At 34.0% G+C, this 23,328-nt stretch overlaps 1 protein-coding gene across 1 annotated transcript; it reads right to left on the bottom strand.

Annotated features, from left to right (window-relative positions):
• Positions 1-5,532: 5,532 nt before the first annotated feature.
• Positions 5,533-15,470, bottom strand: LOC114288419 (transcription factor MYB17). The gene is made up of 2 exons (XM_028231921.2): positions 15,127-15,470; positions 5,533-6,240 (listed from the first exon to the last, which is right to left on the bottom strand). The coding sequence occupies exons 1-2, from the start codon at positions 15,387-15,389 to the stop codon at positions 5,664-5,666; spliced, it is 840 nt and encodes a 279-aa protein (XP_028087722.2). The 5' UTR covers positions 15,390-15,470; the 3' UTR covers positions 5,533-5,663.
• Between the last annotated feature and the right edge of the window lie 7,858 nt (positions 15,471-23,328).

The raw sequence follows: 23,328 nt of genomic DNA on the forward strand, positions 1-23,328 counted from the left end.
GTAAAGATATGTTCAACTGATATCTTTTGAATACTGAACTGAACTGTTTTACTGAACTGGTATTACTGAATGAATGTATGTCCTTTATTTCTGAACTGTACTGTGGCATCCTTAGTACTTACTGTTTACTGTTACTGTTACTGCGACAGAATTCTCTGTCGGTTCCCTCGTGGAACCACTACTGTTTACTGACTGATGGCCATCATTACTGTTCGGTCTTTTAAGACCTACTGTTACTGTTATGCTAATGGATGTACCACATATGACTGTTTACTGTACTGAACAACTGAAATACTGATTGAATTGAACTGTTTTCATTACTGTAAGGACATTCATTCTAAACCTCTTTATGCATTATGTTATTCACTGGGCTTTAGCTCACTGCTCATATATATATGTAGGTGTTCAGGCACCAGACCGCAGCTAGAGGCGTCAGGGTTACTCCAGTTTTGTCAAGCCAGCCTTTGTGCCTCACTGCGAGGTTCCGAGTTGCCATGCTATGGCTTGGGGGTGTTTTGTTTGTTTTTCCCCCTTCTGTACTGTTTTACTGTTCTGTATAGACCGAGTGTTACTGTACTGTTATCTAGGGTCGAGTCCCTAGTCTGAATGATTGTAAATATTGTGTGTACTGTTCTGTACTGTTTATGTATAAATGTATGAAAAGCCTTTTTGCATACAGACTGTCACAGCTCAATGGACACTATTTATTTACTGTATTGGCTTCCGCCAGGCCCTGTACTCTGTTTTACTGTATTACTGTTCTGCAGGCCTTCGGTAATCTCGGATTACTGGCCGGTTACGGTGCTAAACCCATAGGGCCGGGTTTGGGCTGTGACAACTATTTGTGCTCACTTCGCTTAATTAATCAAACAGAGGATACACCCCACAGGTCTCCAACCAGTATTAATATCATACAATTACATTCACTTGCCATTTTATGAAAATTTCATCCGCGGGAATCGACACACATGTATACGCGCGGTTTTCGGGACTTTCACCCTGGACACAGAGGCCAACTTAATTTAATGGAGTCCCATCCTATTTCTTCTCCCACATATGGAGTACATCTCATTTCTCCTCCCAAATATCATACATATACAATATATATAATTCATAATCATATTCAATGATAACGACCAAGAGATTAGTTTCAATACGCCTAATCCTCACTTAATTTCTACAATAATCATAGCTATCCTCTACCGATAGTCCAAACAGATATTTCTAAACAGATATATAATCTTTACAATAAATAAGTTATCCAAACTTCCATGGATGAGAGATTAAACAAATCCAACTACACCATTCATGTAAGCAACCTCTCAATTTCACACTTTCAATACCAATTTCATTATCTATACAAAATAATTATTCAAGACATTTTAGAGCAAAACTTCATTTTTCCTAACTTCATCCTAAACGCCAAAATCAATCATTTTAACACCACACAAGCTCATATCTACTCCCATAACCATTTCCAATACGTTCATTTGAAAACCCCTATTTCAATTTTGACCCAAAACCCTAAGTTTGTTCAAAATCACAACAAGTTCCAATATTTCTTACCCAACAACAAATAACTAAGTTAAAACTCATAGAAGAGTGTAGAAAATCCTTACCTCGAGTTTAGAAGACCAAAACAACAATGGAGTAACTTCGATGACGCCGAAATCAAATCTTGTTCGGACCAAAATGGAGCTCTAGAGACTCTCTTTCTTTTTAACAAAGGCACCCGAGTAGAGAACCCAATAGATCAAGGTAAAAAAGTAGAGAGAAGGTGAGTTCTAGAGAGAGAAGCTCAAGATCTCGGGTTTTGAAATATTTTAGAGAGAGAAAGAGATGAAAAAGTGATGAGAAATGTGGCTGTCACGAATTGATATACTCACAGTCCGCTCGAGTGTCAGACACAGTAAGTTGTTTCACTCGAGCGCAGAATACACACATCCAGTAGTTTTGCAGACAACAGACCAACACTCGAGCGCAAGAATGGCTGCTTGAGCGCGAAAAGAGCCGCATGAGCTTAGAATACACTCTCCCAATATTTTTGCAGACCTACATAAATACTGAGAGTTCGCAAAGCCCGCTCGAACGCAAGAAGTGCCGGTTGAACGGAAGAGCAAAAATCTGGGTAACAAAGATTTGAAAACTAAGCAACCAACTTGTTCCAAACTTGTTCCAACCAACTCAATAGCCAAACTCAAGTGAGAATAAAAGGGAAAAGTTATGAACAACATTTGGAAACCATAAAACCTGAGTCCGAAATATCAAATGGGTCAGATCAAAACTGGAATCGCTATAACTAAGCCGCTCTTATTTATAGAGAAATTAACCCTAATTACAATAGGAAATACGAGGCTTAGTCCATAAATTCATTTTGTGGACTTTTAAGGCTATAGAGTCAGGCGTGTTTTGTTTAGGTTCTTAAGGACACTATACGTTTATCTGTCATCTCCGTCTCCTCCTATGCACACTACTCTCTCTATCTCTCTTTCTCTCTCGTGTTTAAAGAAAGCTCAGACCTACAAATCCCCAATCTCCATCCGACGACGATTTAGGCTCTGAATTAGACTCTCCTCCCACAAATCCTCGCATCAAGCCTCTTGCTTCGAAACCCATGGAAAAAGATCCAAGGCTACTAAGAAACTTAGGTCTAAGTATGGTTCGGCAAAATCTGTCATGAAAGAAGAGCGAGAATAACAACAATTAGGCATCGAAGATGGTAAAAAAGAAGGCGGTGGATTCTGATTTGGTGAGGTTGAGGCTGAGGCTAAGATGAATGCAAGTTTCTCGGTGATGCATTGGCGAACTTTGAGAGCAATTTAGTAGGTGTTTGGCATGCACTAAAAAAGTGTACTTTTTTTTTTTTTTTTTTGCATATATACACTTATTTGGGTCACATCAATCAACATCTATCAACATTTCTTCTCTACTTTTCTACCCACTTTCTCTACTTTTCTACAATTTTTTTTATATAAAAAGTCAAAAAATGCACTTATTTAGAACATTCTAAACCACTCCTTAATCCATGGCGATAGTAGAGGTTAAAGAATGGTATGCGAATGTGATTTTGATTGTTTTGTGTATGCTTTTGATAATGGGTATTGTGAATTTTGATAGGTATGGTGGTGATGAAGATATATACATATATGGATATAGATGGGTTTACACGGACGAGGGGTGTGGAGATTAAAGTAGCCATTAATAGCGGTTGTGGAGAGAGAGAGAGAGAGAGAGTATGTGTGTTTGCACCGTATATGTCTATCTGTACAAATCCTATACAGATAATATAGATTGAATTTGTACAAATAAAAAAATTGGTATAGATAAAGAAAAAAATATTAGGACATATAGATTCGATTTGCACAGATAAGAAAAAAACCAGGACAAATATATTAAAATAATTGTAATAGATAAAAAAACTGGATAAAAAATTGTAACAAATATTTTGTAACAGATAAAATAAAAATTTGAACAGATATGTTAAAAAAAAAAATTGAACATATATGTGGCATTTATGAAACTAATTCTGTTAATAGACTTTTGACCAATAAATTCAAAAAAGTGGTCCTTATATCCTCAACAGATCCATCCCTTGTCCTCAATGACTTATAGGGTTGGGAATCTGGATTTATCAAGGATTTTTCCTAAGAAATAATTAGGAAAAGGTAAAACTTGCTTGTCAAAGCCTAAATCAAAGACAATACGAAATTTACCAAAAATAGAAATATTAGTTAAGCTGAAATCTAGAAACTAGAATAAAAATTACATATTCTAAAAAATCTAGCCTCAAATGGATTCTCCAAAACTAAGTAATTAGCAAAACAAATCTTTTCAAGAATGACAAAATCACAGATTTAGAGGCCTAAACAGTGAAGTTTAGATGAAATCCATCGTACACCATGGAAAAGCGATGGGTATTGATCGTGACGCCATTTTCCATGTCTCTACCAAATTCTACATCATTCCGAGCATGTGTTATCTCGTGTCTTTTGCCTTTGTTAGGAAATTAGGGAGCCCACAAGTGTACAACAACACTAAACTCCAAAGTCTACAAATGCCATATTAAGGCTCAACATATATTATTTAGAACTTGTCCTACTTAAAAGCTTAAGTGCTTAAGTCTATAAGTCGAGAGTCTATCTAATGTATATTAAGATACATTTCTTTTACTCTTTATCCGATGTACGACTTTACCTTCATATATGCTCCAACAATCTCTCTCTCACGTGCGAACAAAACATTGGCCTTTCCTTGCTATTCCTCGAGTCTTGATCTATCATCCGCAAGTTCATCATAGATCATATGCAGTCCCCCTTAGTCCTGACTTATAACTCTCCAACATCAAGTCCAATCCATGCCATCTATACATACTCAATCATAAGCCACCATACTTTATTAAGAGAGCCACATAGTCGCAGTCTAACCTCTATATATACCAGGAATTTTCTTTTTACTCCATCAAGAGTCACCATGGTTTTTTCTTACTTTATAAAGAGTTTTTGTGCAAGCCTAAGCCTAAGCCTAAGCCCAAGCCCACCAACTTCAATGGTCTAGAGGAGTCCATTAATAGATCATCTACTATCGACTCTGATACCATTTGTTAGGGAATTAGGAAGCTCACAAGCGCATAGCAACACTGACTCAATTCATTAGGAAGAAACTCCCAGAGTCCACTAATGCCCTATCAATGCTCAATCTATATTATTTGAAACTCACACCCACTTAAAAATTTAAGCCTACAAGTAGAGAGTCTATCTAATATATATTAAGATACATCTCTTTTACTCTTTATTCGATATGAGATTTTATATTCACACATATTCCAACAACCTTTGCCTTGTTTGTCCATGACTTCTAGAAACTTTACGGCCAAACACTCTACATCAATAACAAAAACCACAAAAATTGTAACTAAAGATGCATGCGTACCTTAAAATTTCCCTATTTATATGACCTTTGGCAATGAATAATTTTAGCCAAAAAAGTTAAAAAGTGACTATAAGTTATTATATCATTCTCTCTAATTTTCAACACGTCTTTTCTTAAAAAATCAAAAAGTCACTAAAATAGTCAATTCGTAAACGATTAATGTATTATAATAATATTGCGTACTTAAAAAAATATTGAAAAAGATATTTAAAATTTGAAGTAAATCAAATTTATTATAGGTGTAGCCCATCATACTAAATTTAAATTTACACTATAAATTTGGTTAATACATAACATATCTTTTATTTTATTTATCGTTTGGTGTCCAAAAGACATCCTTAATTACACGTTATCAACAACTTCTACAAATTTTGTTAATACATAACATATCTTTTACTTTATTTACCGTTTGGTGTCCTAAGACATCCTTAATTACACATTACCAACATCTTCTGCAACATCTTCACATGAGAAGGTACTACGATGCTATCATTGTAGTTTCCGTTAGGTGTCCAAAGACATCCTTAATTACACATTATTAACATCTTCTGCATCATCTTCACATGCGAAGGTACTACGATGTTATCAGAGTAGTTTCAACCACACATCTCTTTAGAGCGGGGTGGGCTTTTGGTACTTCATAATATACAACAAAATAGCTTCTGAACATTTCCAATGCTGAAGAGCTGTCACCTTCTTATTGGTTTATTGTGGGCTTAGTGATAAAGTGCAGGCTAATTAATGGTCGCATCCACTTCAAATGTGCTCATGTCTATGTTGAAACACTCCAAATCAAAATCAAAATCATTATAATCCAACAACCATGTAGAGTTACAATCCTCTGATGAAGATGAAGAAGAAGAAGAAGACAATCCAAACTCAGTGTAATCTTGATCTCCTCTCGAAGTATTAGCAAAGTTCCAGAATGCATCATCAAGAAATGTTTCAGATTGAATGCAACTCATTAATGGGTCGTCATCATCATCCTTTTGAGTTTCATAGCTGGTCAAATTTTTTCGCGGGAAGGTAAGGTTGTCATTGGAGGTTGTTTGGTTGTTGGCATTTTCAGGGGACTCCTGACCGGTACTGTAATTGAAATTTTCCGAATTCAGGCAATTATTATTATTATTATTAGAAGGTGAATGAGGCATTTGTTGAGAGATTATTATTGGGTCTGGTTCTTGATGGAGTGGTTCGTGTGTAATGGGATCAATGCCCATTTTAATGAGTTTTTTCTTTATGTGAGTGTTCCAGTGATTCTTGATCTCGTTATCTGTTCTTCCAGGCAACCTTGATGCTATCTTTGACCACCTAAAAAATAAACCCAAAATGTCATGTTATTTGTGGGAGAAAAATTTGAACATAGGGCAGGCCTAACCCAATTTGGGTTGGCATAACATAATTGGGTTAACTCAACTAAACTACCTACCAAAAAACTTTTTAATTAAAGCTTGGAAATACAGACCCTTAAAAAGAAGTATGTCTTAACTTTGCTCAGTTTTATTTTGCAGATCCATGCTGCATTACTACTCTTCACTTTGTTAAACACTTTATTATCGACTAGTTTTTCCCACCCATATTATTAAAAAATATAAATACTAATTAATCTAGTGCCATACTCAGAATTGCATCACTAAAAATAGTGAACATATATATACTCAATCCGTCCCAAAATATTAGTTATTTTTGGGGAATTCAACCTTTACAACTATTACATTTCAGAAATATTAACTTTACAAAATTATCCTTTGAACATCAATTATCATAATCAATGAATTTAAAAGAAAGGTAAAATAAGAAATTTGTATCATTTTAGTGCTTAATTTTTGAAAATGAACTAATATTTTTTTGGGACAACAAAAAATGAAACGATGGATTAATATTTTGGAATGGAAGAAGTACTCTTTACGTATCATCATCATTACCATCACCTCTATCAACAAATCGCCACCACTACTACCATCACTGTCAGCTTTGTTGCCACCAAACCACTTTTGCCACCGCTGCTACCACCTTCACCACTATCCCACCGCCACCACCATCTGACCACCTCCACCTTATTGCCATTACCACCGCCACCCCATCACCCCACTACCCCACTGCCTCCACCTTTACCTTGCCACCACCACACTACAAGAATTAACACTTTTGGCAGTAAAAAAATTGGTCGCTAAAAGTCAATTTTTGGTCAGCAAAAGTTATCCGTGACCAATTTTTTTGGTCGCTACTTTGGTCGCCAATTGAGGGTCGGCAAAATTAATTCGCGACCAAAATTTTGGTTGGTCGGCAAAAGTTGGATTTACCGACTAAATTTTTGGTCGCTAAATATTTAATTACCGCGACTAATTCATTTTGTCGCTAAAACACTTTGGTCGCGAAAAGTGATATTTTCCCGACCAAATTTCTTAGTCGCCAATTGTCACATTTCGCGACCAAAAAATTTGGTCGCCATTTGTTACTTTTCGCGACCAAAACTTTTGGTCGACAAAAGTAAGTTTCCACGACCAAGAGCTGTTTTGGTCGGCAATAGATGTATTTTTTGCGACCAAAACTCTTGGTCGGCAATTGTCATTTTTTGCGAAAAAAAATTATTTTTTTGTCGCGACTAATAAATTGGTCACCAAAGCAGGAAAACAATACACCTGTAATTCCTAATAATTCATTCAATCCATAACAAACCTATAATTTTAAAGTATCATTCAAATTAACTGAATCATTAACATTCGACACAATACATAATTCATTAACATTCGACACAATACAACTATTCTGAGTTTTCATTCACAAGTCACATCCATCTAGCATAACAATTTGAAATAATACATAATTCAGATTTACAGCATCAGGAAAATTGCTTAATTCACTAAGTTGCCTTGATAGCCAATCAAAAAGATCCTTGTGCCCTTCCGTGCCAAGCTTCGCATCCATCAAAGCAGTAGTAATGTAAGGCACCTAATAAAGAAACAGAATTGGAAAATTTATCAGAGAAGCATGATAAATATATAAAATTAATTAATGCATAAACGAAATAGAGAAATTGGAACCCAACCATTTTGTCGAGATGAACAGCAGCAAGCCAAGCATCTAAAGTAGTCAGAGTGCTTTCTCTCATATGTTTTTTATTGTCACCAAGGCATTTCAAAACATCTGATAGTATACACTTATTGGTTTTTCCTGTATCCCCTCCACCTGACAGGTTGATTTCCTGTATTCCCTCCACCTGCTCTTTAAGTGAGGCAATGGCTGCAACAACAATAGTCGGTGGACAATGCTCTTTACGTATGTGAATGTATTATAAATTTCTCACCTTTATTGGTTTTTCAAAACAATAGTCAAGGCAGGTTTTCTGGTACAGTACAGAACTCTCTGTGTCCATTTGGACTACCAGATGAGGTTCTACTGGTTCTGATCGATTCCCCTCTCCACATTGATCAACAAAAGAGAGATAATACCGGGAGCTGTTTGGTCTCACACAACCTTTTTTAACTTCTCTGCAGCAACTCTTAAACACTTGCACGGGTGGACAATACCGCTGACCAGGAACCTATTTAAAATGAATGTGAGGAAACTCCAATCAAATTTCATAAACCAAAGCAGATAACCAAGCTTAAATTCAAAAATATTATGATTGACTCATGAACACTATTAAATGATCTCAGGTATCACATAACAATTCAAGCTATCCCACTTGAAATTAATAAGAAAATGGCAAGAGCACAAAAGTTGTGCCACTTTCAGTATAATGCATTCTCTAAGTCAATTTTTACAATATAGAAAACCATCAATAAAGAATTGAAAACCCAAGCCATGGTTAACTCTCAATAAAAAATTAGAAAATCTAGAGAATCAAGATTTTTTTTATAAGCATTACCAGTAGCATTTTAACATATATACATGCATATATAAACAACAAACCCAAGGAACATGGTGAAGTCTTTATGTTGACCATCTTCATTAAGTTATTTTTGGGATTTCCAGCATCCTATATTTTGGGATTTCTAGCTAGATGCACTTCTAATTTAGTATATCATTTACTTTCTCAAAAGTGTGGAATGCACTTACCTCTTGTAACTCTGAGACCACAAAGAAGACAGAGCCAGTGTTAACCGTGTCATAAAGTCGAATTCGAACCAATTCTCTGCTACATGGTTCAGGCGAGTTCACAGATGGAGGGCCATGATCAACTCCCCTAGGAATAGAAAGTGTATCCTCCCAGTACCCTACATAACGCCGTTGGCTTGGTATTGAGACCTGTCCAATACATGTAGATCAATGAACTTCTAAACAAAATACTCATAACTACCGAAAGTCAAGACTGGCTAATGAATCCAATACCATCCTTTAATTTGTTCAATTTATTAACGTATAGATAGTTCAATATTAAGTAGCCCTAACCAAGCCAAGGTTTCTTGGTTTGATTCTGCTAGTTGCCCACCCAAACCAAACCGACCCATACACATCCCTGTTCCTTAGTGAAGCAATTTGTAAACTGAAAATGTGCAAACTGCTAAATTGCATTTCATTGTCATTTACTTCACAAAGTCCTACATGATAGCCTTTTATACATAATATGACTTACTCCTTCATTATTGGTAGTCCGTTTATGTCATACACTTGAAGAGCCTCCTCAGAATCCCAGTTTTGGCGCCATATGTATTCCAAATTCTTAGAGAAAGCCAGTTCCTTTTTCAAATCATAATGGGTCCTCTGTATAAGCACGTTCTCAAAGCCCATGCGACGAAGAAGATATGCCATGGTAGATGAATAACCAAACAGAAAATTAAGATTCTATGCACATGACAAATAGGAAACATCATCTGATTTCACATTCTGACATGGGTTATCAAATTTCCATGGAAGGCTCAATTTTCCATCAGAAGGGTAGAAGCACGAGGGTGCCCAAAAATGTTAGGAAAGATGATGTACTTAGTAACAAGGATCAAAAACCTTTGGTGAGACTACATACCAAACACAAGGTTAAAAAAAATATATATATATATCTCAACGTCATATACTCGTATACCACTTAAAAGCTTGTGTTTGGTATGTAAAGCAATCTACAATTCATATACTCGTCATATACTCGTATAGGGGACAATCAGACCAACATAATCATTTCTATTAATAATCTCCTCATGCAAAGCAATCTACATAGCCTACTTTAGTTAAAAGCACCATAAGGCCTTAGATCAAAAAACTATATGTAGATTGTTCAATGCATTAACTACTCAATTTAGATACCAAAAATTTTATGTCTATACAAAACCTATGAAGAGGGAGTTCAATACCTGTTCAATGATAGCAAAATAATGTGAATTAGCCTGCAAAAAGTTGTCTCAAATTTAGTAAGTCAAGCTTGTTCAATATACAATTGCCCAACAATCCTGAGAGAACAAATGAAAGATCAGTTCCTTTAGCCCTTGGCATAAGTCTAAGATTATGCAAATAACTTCATTCAATCTTAGTATTATGATTTTCAGATGTATAATTCCAGTCAGAGACAAAGACATTGAATAAAGTTTTCATAAATTGCAGTCAGAGCACTAGGAGTTAGTACATCAGAGAAAGAATATAGCACAATAGTGGCAATTTTTTAGTGCCCCACAAGCATGGCAATGCACATTCTCTGATTGATTTGAAGATGGTGATGAATTAGCTTGCACAAAACAATAGCCAATAGAACTGCATTTCATGAAATTGCATTCAAACCCACACCCTAAATAAATTTATAAGGAAGCCTAGAGGTGAAAAACGCAAGTTCAAACTATCCACATGTTTGCGGATTTTACCTCATCATTCATCACCCACCCACCTCAAACAATTTCTAACTCTGCATTCTTCACTAGATTGATGAAAGATTCTTTTTTAGTTTCTGAGGCATCCTTCCACCATCTTTCCAAATAAGACATCTCCTCCCATATAAATTTGCGGCGAGGATCCTACAAATCCAAGTTCAAAGAATGTTAATTAGTATAGCATTCAACATTAATAACTTTTTGCCATAGACTAGGCAAAGATAATATCAATAAACTAGCAATCCAACCCCAATTAAGTTCAAGGCAATTGACACACACCATAATTGAGAGAGAGAGAGAGAGAGAGAAAACCTGTTAGTGAGCATTTCACTTCTTAGGTTCATTAGTAGTTTTCAAAGCCAACAAGTATGCATATTTTCTCATCCAATAAACTAAATGCTTGAGTCCCCAAAAAATCATTTGTTAAACTACTAGATTGAACATTCTTGAGAGAGAGAGCATTTGGTAACGGAAACCTGCTAGTGAGCCTCTCACCTTTTAGTTCCATTAGTAGTTTTCAAAGCCAACAAGTTTGCATATATTTTCTCATCCAATAAACTAAATGCCTGAGTATCTAAAAAATCATTTGTGAAATTACTCTACTATATATTACAGACGTTTTTTTCATCACTTACATCCAATTCACTTGGTCCAATAATTGATGAAATATATAATTTGTCAAAATTCAACCAAAAATGTGAATTTGTGTGGAAGTATCTTATTCCGTAATGAAGACCATTAGATTCTTTTGCATGAAGTATAATTTTTTTCTCAGTAAGTTTACCGGCACTATAGTTAAGCTAGATCAAAAGCAGAATCATTGTTCATCAATAATCAAGATCAGTAAAACCCAACAAAATTAAGATCAAGCAACTACTGCTAACTAATTAAACTCTCAGTTCACAAACAGAACCCAACTGAATTCAGATCAATAAAGAACATTTCAAACCCAAAATTAAACCCAGATCACCTTTGAAATCAGTAAAACCCAACAAAATTAAGATCAAGCAACTAGTACTAACTAATTAAACTCAGTTTACAAACAGAACCCAACTGAATTCAGATCAAGGAACAACATTTCAAACCCCAAAATTAAACCTAGATCACCTTCGAAAGAGCCATGACGATGGTATCAAGAATATGCTTCGACTGTCGATCATAATACTCCTCAACAGTGAGCTTCCAACCCGGGTCATTATGCGAATGGAGGACCACAAAAACCTTCAAGGTCTCCGAATCCCACTCGTTCCCTTCGTATCTCACCCTCCAACCCTGCTTCCACGGCCCAGAAATGAGGAGTCCATTAGACAGAGGGCGATGTCGATGGCGATGTGCGACGGACGTGAGCAATGGTGGTAAGGGACTTCGGTGAGCTAGAGAGAGTGGGCATCGATTGAGAGAGAGAACACAGAAAGAGAGAGGGGCGGGCCAACATAGAGAGACACAGATTAGGGCTTTTTTTAGATAGAGACAAGGGAGATCAGGCTTTAATTTTTTTTTTCTGAAATTCAATTCCCGCCCCACGTTTCAAATTTCCCCCCAAACTTTTGGCGACCAAAAGATCAAATTAGTCGCAAAAACAGGTACTTTCGCCGACAAAAATTTTTAGTAGCCAAATCTCAATCAACGGCGACTAAAATATTAGTCGCTAAAAGTACTAATTTGTCGACTAATTTTTTTTGGTTGCTGAAAATAAGTTTTTCGCAACTAAATTTTTGGTCGCCAAAAAATATGTGACCTTCCGCGACCAAATTTATAGTTGGTCTGCAAAAGTATACCACTTTCTGCGACCAACTCATTTTTTGGTCGCCAAAATATAACCTTCTACGACCAATAATATTTGGTCGCCAAAAATAATGATCATTCGTGACTAATTAATATTTGGTCGCTAAATGTAATTTTTTTGCGACCAAAATTTTTTTAGTCGGTAAAAGTGGTCGCAAAATGTGAAAATTCTTGTAGTGCCACCATCAATAAAACTATTAGTGCATTAGTTTTAAAGACGGAATTAAACATAAAAAAAGGGGTTATTTTGTAGAGAAAAGAAAAGAAAAGAAAAGAAAAAGAAACAGAGCTTTAAAGAAATATTAATTGATGAGTCTCAAGCTAAGTTTGGGAAGTTTGGATAATAATTAAAAAGTTAAAAAATTATACAAAAAAAGTCAAAAATTTTATTTCCTCTACTTTTGTACATTTTTTTTTGTTGTAAAAAGTCAAAAAATATCTCAAACATACTAATTTTTTTCAGAACATCTTTTAATCAAAAAGTAAAAAAATTATTAAAATAGTCTATTCCCAAAACAACCCTCAATATCACTTAAATGGAACAAACAAGAGTAACTAAAGAAATAAGATCCATGGGAACGTGCACAAGAAACTTCAATATATGTCAATCATTTGTGCTAAAATAGCTATGCCTACACTTTTGTGCCATTAAAATCTTCAGCTCTGCTACAGAGCCCGAAAGGGTTTCGAGCCAAATTTGGCTCGAATTTGAGAAGAAGAAGAAGAAGAAGAAGAGAAGGAGAAGCATAATTGGAGGGGGCCCTAAAAATAGGGCTGGAGGTGGAGGCGGAGGGAGGCAGAGGTGGAGGCGGGCAGAGGCAGAGGCGACGATCGGCCGACGACCGACGAGCTGCGACGATTGGCCAACTACTGACGACGAGCTCCCACCTCTCCCCTCTGTTTCTCTCTCTCGCCTCTGCTTCTTAGGTTCAAAACGAAGAAGAAGAAGAAGAAAAGAAAGAAGAGGAAGGAAGAAGAAGAAAAAAAAAAAAAAAAATCAAAACCCAAAACGACGTCGTTTTGGGTTTTGAGCCAAATTCGAGCCACTAATTTCGGGCCCTCAAACATTATTCTAAAATATTTTTCCCATAAATAATTTGCAAATTGAATTTTTATAAAATAAAAAATAAAAATCATCCAGACTAATGTTGCAAAATATTTTCAAAAAGATTTGGATAATTTGGGCTCTTAGGGCACTTATTAAGTAATGCATAATGCATGAACAAATGTATAATCATTTTAAAATTTGCTAATCATACTCTCAAATACACTTGTCAATCTACAAATTATAAATTCTTGTAATAAGACTTGTTTCATAATCATTTCGTTTTCAGTTTGTATCTATAAAAATTTTAAAAACTGTCATAAAAACTTATTTGATAATTTTTTTTAGTTTATAAATGGCTGTCTTAGTTTATAAATTTGAGAAAAAAACGTAAACTCAAAAAATGAGTTTACGTTGTTTATTAAACAGAAATTTAAAAATTTGACTAATAATTTTTTTTCCAATTAATTTTTTTAATTAATTTTTTTTTTCAATTATAATGTGTATGATCTTATTGTCATAAATAATAAATAATAAATATAAATATTTTAGGCTAAACAAACATATTTTTTAGTTTATGTTTTTAAAAATTTTCAAATATTTTATTTAAATCAAACGCATTTGTAGTTTATGTTTTTTTTTTAAAAATAAACAAAAATCAGTTTATAAAATTTTTATAAAAATAAACCAACAACGTAAACGGTATCAAACGCTATCTAAGTGTTTTAATTTAAAATCAAATGAGAACAAACATTCTCATGATTTAAAAATTATGAACAAAAATTGAGAATCTCTCAACAAAAATTATATAGAAAAATTGAGTTTGTATAACAGTACTTAAATATTGAGGGAACAATCGGCAGTTCTACAAACCCAAAAATAAAATTAAAATATTACCCAAATTTATAATCTATAACCAAGATTCATCTATAATCGAGCCTTACGATGACAAAATCAAATCAAATAATTTATAGACACAGAAGATGTGCCAAATTTTGATGCAGAGTAAGATTTTGTGGTGAAGATTAGGCCTCGTTTGGGAGTAAGATATTTTAGTAACTTTTTGATTTTTTAGGAAAAGATGTACAAAAAAGTAGAAAAAGTGATGTAACAATTTATAGTAACTTTTTTGAATAAACTAAAGGTGGACAAACGAGACCTAAATTAGTACAATGTGTGGTCATGTATAAAATAAATATGAATCATAAATTGATAAGTCCGTAAAATTCTCACTAAAAATTCTAAATTTGTAAAATTCTGAAATCAAATCCACATCCCCCATGCAAATCTCTAAATAAGTTTTTGTTTTGTTTTATTTTATTTTTTGTTTTCTTGGTTGATAGAGTTTATGGTGAGAAAAGAATAAATAATATAAACTCACTTATCTATTCAGAAATTATTCAAAATTATTATTTATCTAAATATTACTTAAAATTATAATCTTATAATTTAAATTTATTCCACACATAATTTCATTCCGAATTTACATAATTTCATTCCGAGTAAATTCTAGAAAGTAAAAGTGTGGTACATATAAAATTATTCAAAAGAATAATGAAAGAGAAATGAGACCTATTGCCGAGGCGGGCATGAAGATCAATGACCAACTTCTCTTCCTCCTCGTTGAGTAGGCCACGCTTCAAGTCAGGGCGGAGGTAGTTAGTCCAGCGGAGGCGGCAGCTCTTGCCGCAGCGGCGGAGGCCAGCGAGCTTCGGAACGGCACGCCAGCAGCAGTGGCCATTGGTGAGGATGAAACTGACGAGTTTGGCGTCTTCCTCAGCTGTCCATGGTCCTTTCTTCACCACAAATTTGTCACAGCAAGGTTTCCTTCCCATCAGCTGCTTTATTTAAAAAAAAAAACAAAGAAAAGAAAAAGAGAGGGAGAAACCACCCAAGTTACAAAAGTAAGAAGTAGTGATCACGGGAGCGGTTAGATGCCAATAAAGCCCCACTCACCCACCTTCCTTTATATACAGCCAAAGAATGAGTGATGGTGGGTCACTTTGCCTTTTTCTTTTGACATAAATTCATTTGTTATTATTACAAGTTATTTTTAGTCTCACCCTAATTTCAGCGGTTAATATTGAGTATAATAAGTTGTTAATTTAATTCATTAATTATTTTTTATTAGTCACATTGTTTCCATTTAATCTTTGTTTTTTTTGCTCCGTAAAATGTTGACAATTTAACTAGTTAAGTCAATGTAAGTTCAAACATCAAATCTTTCTGTAGGAATTAGAAATACAACTACTTTAATTAATGGCCATTAGTCCAAAAGTTTAAATTTTAATTTTATTTCCTCAAAGGTTTAGGCATTGAAATATTTTGTCCAAAAAGACAAATTTAAGAATAATGACCAACATATCCTTCCTTATATATATATCATATATACAGTCCAAAACCGAACAAATCACACTTCATCTCTCTCTCTCTCTCTCTCTCTCTCTATATATATATATATATGTATTTCCTCTACTCTCTCACTCTTTCTCTCTCTCCTCCACTGTGCCACTGCCATTGCTGCAACATTGGAGTTGCCGTCGACCTTGCATTGCCGCTTCATACCTCGATGTGAGCTGTAGATCTGAGCTTCTCTGTTACCGCTCTGTCTTCCGTCGATTCTTCGTCGTCGACTCTACCATCTGCTCTACCTTCGTTGCCACCCTCCCTCTCTCTCTCTCTCTCTCTCTCTCTCTCTCTCTCTCTCTCTCTCCAAGTTGCCACCACCTTCTCTGTCGCCTCTTCCCATCATCTTCCATCATTCGTTGCTGCCGCCATGGCCCAAAAGCCACACTACAACAAAAGTAACCTATGGTGACGAAAAGTAGTGAAGAAAATAAATTTCGTCGCTAAATAAGAACAATTCGTGACAAATTATAAAATTTTGTCACATATAATAAAAAAATAAAAATAATAGGCGACAAAATTTATTTTCATCAATAAATGCTTCTTTTAGGTGAGAAAAAATTAAGTTTCGTCGTTGAAAGTTTTTCTGGTAATTTTTTTTGGTGGCGCCAAAATTTTGAGACTTTCGGTGAGAAAAAAATTTGTTATTAATTATAAAATTATTAGTGAGGAATATATTTTCGTCACCAATAATTTTATATTTTAAAAAAAAACACTTGATTTTAAATATTTTAAGATTATTTGGTGAGAAATATGTTTTCGTCATTAGAAATTTTTAATATTTTGAGACCTTTTAGTGAGGAAATTATTTCGTCACTAATTTTGGAAGGAAAATCTTGACAAATTAAGCAGTAATGAAAAAAAATAGACTACTAATTTTTTGCGCTCTTTTTTTTTTTTTTTTTTTTTTGTTTATCAGTTTTCCCCTCATCTCTCTCTCTGCAATAAATTACAAATTTGAACTAAAAAATTTCATAAAACACACAGATTTATTTTTTAGTGGGAATAGTTTCACATTACCTCCCAATTTATGAATTATGATTTATTTTTATTTTTTTTTCATATTTTTCTGTCTTTACATACCCAAAACGAAGACGTCAAAAAAAAATTCTGATTTAGCGCCTAAATTGAATAATATCAAAATTTCAGTACCAAAAAAACTTTTCAACTCCCTTTGTGCCCTAATGTATCTGTAGTTCTTTCACAAAGCTGTAAGAACCTCCGTGAGTTCATACTCCACCGTGAGGACAGTTCATCCACCACCGTGAGTTCATCCTCCACCGTGAGGACGGTTCATCCTCCACACCGTGAGTTTATCCTGCACCGACATCAAGCTACAGCACCATCGTGAGTTTTAGGTCAGTTTGTTGTCTCTGTTTCTCTTTCTCTACCCCTCTCTCTCTCTCCCTCTTCAGGTCTCTGGGTTTCTCATTCTCTACCTTCACTCTGTCTTCGGACGTTTTTGCGTAAATGGAATTCATTGTTAAGATGAGATTAAAGTCATTCCGTTTGTTAATTCTAACCTCTCCAAAACTTCTCTACTTTAAAGGGTTCCATGAACAACTTGAATGATTTTAATTTGGGAAAAAAATATAGAAAACATAATGCTTAATATGTTATGTATTTTGATTATGATATTCATATTCTACCCAATATAATCATTGAAGTGAATGAATTGTTGGTGATTCTACATACAGTAAAGTCTCATGCTTCTGATTATGGATCTGCTAGCTGTTTGATAAAATGCCACAATGGCTAGTTTTTTCTTTATTGTTTTGTTTTGTTTGTTTGTTTGTTTGTTTGTTTGTTTGTTTGTTTGTTTGTTTGTTTTTTTTTTTTTTTTTTTTTTTTTTTTTTTTTTTTTTTTAAGGAGCAGCAGGATTGGACAATTATAAAATCTGATTCACCTTCCCCCCCCAATCACAAAGTTATTGTAATGATAATGACTGATAAATTACAATGATGTCCTTGTTTTGCATTTCACATCCTTGGTTCTTGTAATGAATGATGAATGATAATGATGTCCCTGCTAGACATGGTCTAAATTCATCCCAGAATTGCTAATTTGCTAAGTAACAGAAATTCCCTTTCTTTTGTTAGATGTCCTGTATTTTAATGCATTATCTTGTATCTCCCACATGCAGTCAACTCCTCCCTTAAGAAAATTTAAGCAACATTGTAGGTAATTCTGTAATGAGTTTTGTTAATTTGTAGGATTTGAATTATTTGAAATTATTGACGCCATTCTTTTTTCAATTGACAACAATTCACATAACTATTTTAGTAATCCACGATAATGTTTCTCTTTATATGTACTATTCATTAGGCAAACCTTTCTTTGGTGTCTGATGCACAAGTCAGTAGAAATTTTCATTCGTCAATGCTTGTGCTCATAGAATCCCCGTCTGTTTCAATCTAGTAAAAAGTGATGGTTTTTGCAAACTAGTTACTCCTAGTATCTTCAATCACAAAGCTATTTTCTCCTATGTTGAATGAACCACTTCATTTTGTGCGTAACTTTGTGGCAGAGAAAAAAATTCAAGATCGTGTTCACTTTATCAACAAAACCCTTAATGTAGCTCCTTATCTTGCGTCCATTGATGTTCTTGTTCAGAACTCCCAGGTACTTTCGTTGAATTATTGTGCGTAACTTTGTGGCAGAGAAAAAAATTCAAGATCGTGTTCACTTTATCAACAAAACCCTTAATGTAGCTCCTTATCTTGCGTCCATTGATGTTCTTGTTCAGAACTCCCAGGTACTTTCGTTGAATTACGGTGTCAGTTCACATTGCAAGCATTACTTTATTTATTCATTTTTCTATTTTTTCCAGGAGTCATAGTTTATAAAAGTAAATTCAGTAAAGGAGTGTCACCTTTATACACTTATCTTTTCTTTCAGTTTGACATTCTACTTATTCGTTTTAGTAGGATTCATTTATCTTTTAACTAATATCACTCCTTTGCCTTTTTTTACTTCAGTCGTCTTTATTCATGCTTACTAGTAGCATGACAAGTGATCTATGAGTTGACAGAAGAAAGAACTATCTGGGTCATTTAATTCAAATTCTAACCTTCTCGGATTTTTTCATGATCTTGGAAAATGCTGAGAGGTTCATAAAGCTGGTTCATTCATTTGCAAAACAAGTATATAATAATTGACAAGTCAGAAGGGAAAATGTGAAAATGAGAAATAAAAATAAAAATAAAAAACCATGAACATCTTTCCACAACCGAATTCATTGACCATGTTCGGTTTATTACCTGTAATTCTTTAGGAGAAAAAGCTTCTGATAGAATTCGATAAATTCAAGTTTCAACCTTTCTTCAACTTTTCTTAGCTCCTCTTTATTAAAACTCAAATCCTTTTCCTTGGAACCCTTCAGAACACCTTTTATAGTTGATATTGGACTTTCAAGTGTATCGTTAATCTTCACATGATCAAGGATTTCTAGAGGATATGGTTTGTAATAACTGGCATTCACCTCCTCTTCGCAAACATTAGTAGAATCCGGAGTGACAATGGTATAGACCTTTAGAGAAGTATACTCATCTTGTTGACAATTAGCATCCATGTTCATTCCATGTGTAAAATCCATATTCTCCCTTCTTGCATAGGTGGCATGTAATAATGAAATTTAAGGATAAAGTGATGCTTTGAGTGGAAGAAGTTTATTATGATATGAATTAGAACTGCATCACCACTTGGAGATCAGTAGACTCTTGTAGCCAACATTTATTATTCTTCTGAACTTCTCGTCTCACATCCATATGACCTATTCCTGCACATTTGGCATGGAAATATGAATGGAGATTTTAGAGGGAAGCCAACAGCGGCTAAATCTCATAAAATATAGGTAAATTACCAATAGGTCCTACTTTTGGAACGTATTGCCCATTAAATCTTATTAATAAATTTATCATCAATCTCTTATTTTTATAACTAAATTTACAGTGATAAATTTATCGATAGATAAATAAGTCTAGTTAAGTGCTCCTAAAAATATCAAACAGGAGACAAAAAAAAAAAAACACAAACAAACAAACTGATTCCAAATTTTCAGATTTAACTGCCTTAAACTTCATTACATTTGGCATGTTTGGATGTCTAGAAAAATAAATAAATCAATAAATCCTTTCCAGTCTTCCATATACCAAGAAAGACCCCTTTTTCTGTAGGTTAATATATATTTTTATTGAATTTCTTAATGAAAATAGATAAATGATTTAAATTGGGGGAGGGGGTGGGGAAATGATTTAAATGATAGAAATACAGTGTTCCTTAAGATATGGGACTTATGCTAAATATTCAAAACAGAGAAAAAACCAAATAAATTACAGGAGTTAGAGTAAGTGGGGGAAAAATGTGAAACAAAAAGCCTGGCCCACTACATAAATTTGTTGTCTAGTGTCTACAGGGATTAGGATACGTCTTTGCTGGTGTTAGGGAACTTGGGCTTGCATGAGTTCCAAATGAAACCAATTGTTATCATTTAGGATAGGAAAGAAAAACAGTAGCTGAAATTAATAGCAGTTTTCTGTAGTGTTCTTACTTCACCAAGATTTGATCTTTGTTATTGGTGAATAAGTGAAATTGAAGCTATCTAAATGCCTATAGGCTGTAACTATTAGTAGCTCTCTTGCAATTGTTTCACAAAAATGTGATATAAAACCTCCATGTGATAGGAAACATATTTGTTGCCTTTAGATGCACTTAAATGGAAGAAATATTTTTTGTTAAACAACCTAATGGGATGGAACTTTTATTGATCGTGGTACCAAGTAATGTTTTGACTGGGATTTAATTTTGATGATACTTAACTCTTTTTTTTTTTTTTGGTTATGTATTTTTATTAATAAGAGATAGATTTACAAAAGGTGCTAAAAGTGGATACAACTCGTGTAGACATTTCAAGGGAAGCACATGTTATCATCCCATACAAGTACAAGAATCTAGCTAAATCTAAGAAGCATGGATTCTTCTAAAAAGGTTCCATGTCCATGTTGGACATGTGTTACACATGCCCAGGCATGTGTTGGGCACCCATTCAGACGTGCCGTATTATATTTTTACACATGCCCAGGCATCTCGTAGACACACATAAACACAATGTTAGTTTGGATTTGATATCCCTTTACAAGGAAAAAATACTTACAATCTCCAATCAATTGTGTGTACTAGTACTTGACCTCAAAACCTCCAAACTTGGAGGTTACCTCTTGCAGAATTCTGAGTTTGAACAAGTTCTCCCTCAAGAGCAACCCTATCCCTCTCTTCTGGCAGCCTACGTTCATTCCAAAATCTGACCCTATATGTCCTCTGACAATTACATTATATGTTCAAGGAACGTCTTTCATTTCTTTCCTATTATCTTTAGATGCACCAAGATCATTAGAGAGTTACACAATAGCTTGTTATACATTATTGGGTCCATTCCCTTGTAGCTTAAGTTTTTCTGCGTGTGGTTGTCTAACATGGTGAGGCAATTTTTGACCTGGTTCTCATCAAGAATGTACATGCCATCATTTTGGGTGGTGGTTGTTTATATTAAAAGATTAAAATTATAGTTTCTTTTATAATACATGCTCTTTGCTTGGTACTTTATAAATCCTATTTGCTTGGTACTGATTTTGTTGATCTTATTATATACTTATTTGGCCATGTGAGATGCAGGGTCTTGGAGGTTCATAGATTCCACAAATAGCTCCTCTAGGTTTCTAGATTTCAGGAAATCCAATGGAAATTCCATCTTTGAGTTAGTTACTACACCAACAAAAATAAATGGTGTACAGTATGTTCAGGTGAGCCATTCCACTGGTTGTTTATGGCCACATAAGCCTTTTTTTAATTATTATTTTTGTAATAATATTTGTCACATGAATAATACTTCGAGTGAAAAAAATATCTTATTACTACATCTTATTGGGATGTGCTCTTTCTATTGCTCTTTACTTTTCTTTTTTCCCTCATGTATTAAATGATTATTAATTTTTGGCATCTTCGGTTAACCATGTTGCTTTATCATCAGGATTACCTTAACTCCTTGAAGTTTTGGATTGTTATATGTATTTCTACTAAATTGGTTTATAAAATAAAATTACTTATATATGAGTTTAGATGTAATTGATAATATATTAATGTTTCCCTTGTTTATTTTCTTTACAGATTGATTTTTGATGACTTTTGGAAGTGTACTTGCAAATCAAGATCAAGTGTTGAATTTTTTTTTCCTGAACTAATACTTAGTTCTAGTTGCAAATCAAGATTGAGTGTTATTTTTTTTGTGGACTCCACATTAGTTCATTTTGGAATTTGCTATGATGGTTTTTGTTTTATTTTATTATACTTAATGGATTATTATTAAATTTGTTTGATGGATATATTTTCATTTATTACATAAATTGTTTAGTGAATTTTTTTGTGGAGTGGTGTATAATAGCAAGTGGATTTCTTAGTAAATTTAAAATGCTATTGGGATATGAGTAGGGATATTTGTGAAATAATAATTGAAATTGAAATATAAAATATGGAACAAGTTCAGTGACGAATTGTTTTCGTCATTTGTACTTGTTATTATGACAAAGTAATTATTTGTCACTAATAAATATTTTGTGACAATTTAGTGCAGCTTATATATGAAAGATTTCATTGATTTTGTGATTAAAAATTTCGTCACGTATATATATTTTTGTCACGAAATATATTTCGTCACCCATGTATGACTTTTGGAGACGAAAATTTTTGTCACGTATATATATATATATATTTGCGACGAAATATATTTCGTCAACCATGTATGACTTTTGAAGATGAAAAATTTCGTCATGTATATATATATATTTGTGACGAAATATATTTCGTCACCCATGTATGACTTTTGAAGACGAAAAATTTCGTCACCTTTATATCTTACTATGACGAAATTATTTCCTCACCAATAATCAGCATGTGTGACAAATTTATTCGTCAACTAAAGTTATAAGTATGGTACTGAATAACTATTTGGTGACAAAAATGAGAATTTTTGGCGACAAAATGTTGTTTTATTGGTGACAAAAAATTTCGTCACTGAAGTAATTTCATTGGTGACGAAATTATTTTTCGTCACGGTGGTTTTTAGTGACAAACATTCAATGACCAAACCAGTGACGAAAATATTTCCTCACAAATATCTATAGTGACGAAATTAGCTCTTTAGAGACAAAAAAATTTTGTCATTTAAGACCCAACATGTTGTAGTGCCACATAGATCTATAAATTGATCTCTCCCTCTCAAATCTACAGATTCGTCGACATTTGTTCTCCACTCTACCGTCGGCCAGATCTGCAGATCTTTTATCATCGTGTTAATGAGATGGAATAGAGCACAA

This window comes from Camellia sinensis, chromosome 1 (assembly GCF_055761805.1).
Source record: "Camellia sinensis isolate YWXY chromosome 1, ASM5576180v1, whole genome shotgun sequence".
Classification (NCBI taxonomy): Eukaryota; Viridiplantae; Streptophyta; class Magnoliopsida; order Ericales; family Theaceae; genus Camellia; species Camellia sinensis.

Coding starts and splice junctions, on each gene's coding strand:
- LOC114288419 (XM_028231921.2), bottom strand. CDS start 15,389: ATGGGAAGGAAACCTTGCTGTGACAAATTTGTGGTGAAGAAAGGACCA. Junction 6,241..15,126: donor CATGCCCGCCTCGGCAATAG/GTCTCATTTCTC, acceptor TTTATTTTTTAG/GTGGTCAAAGATAGCATCAA.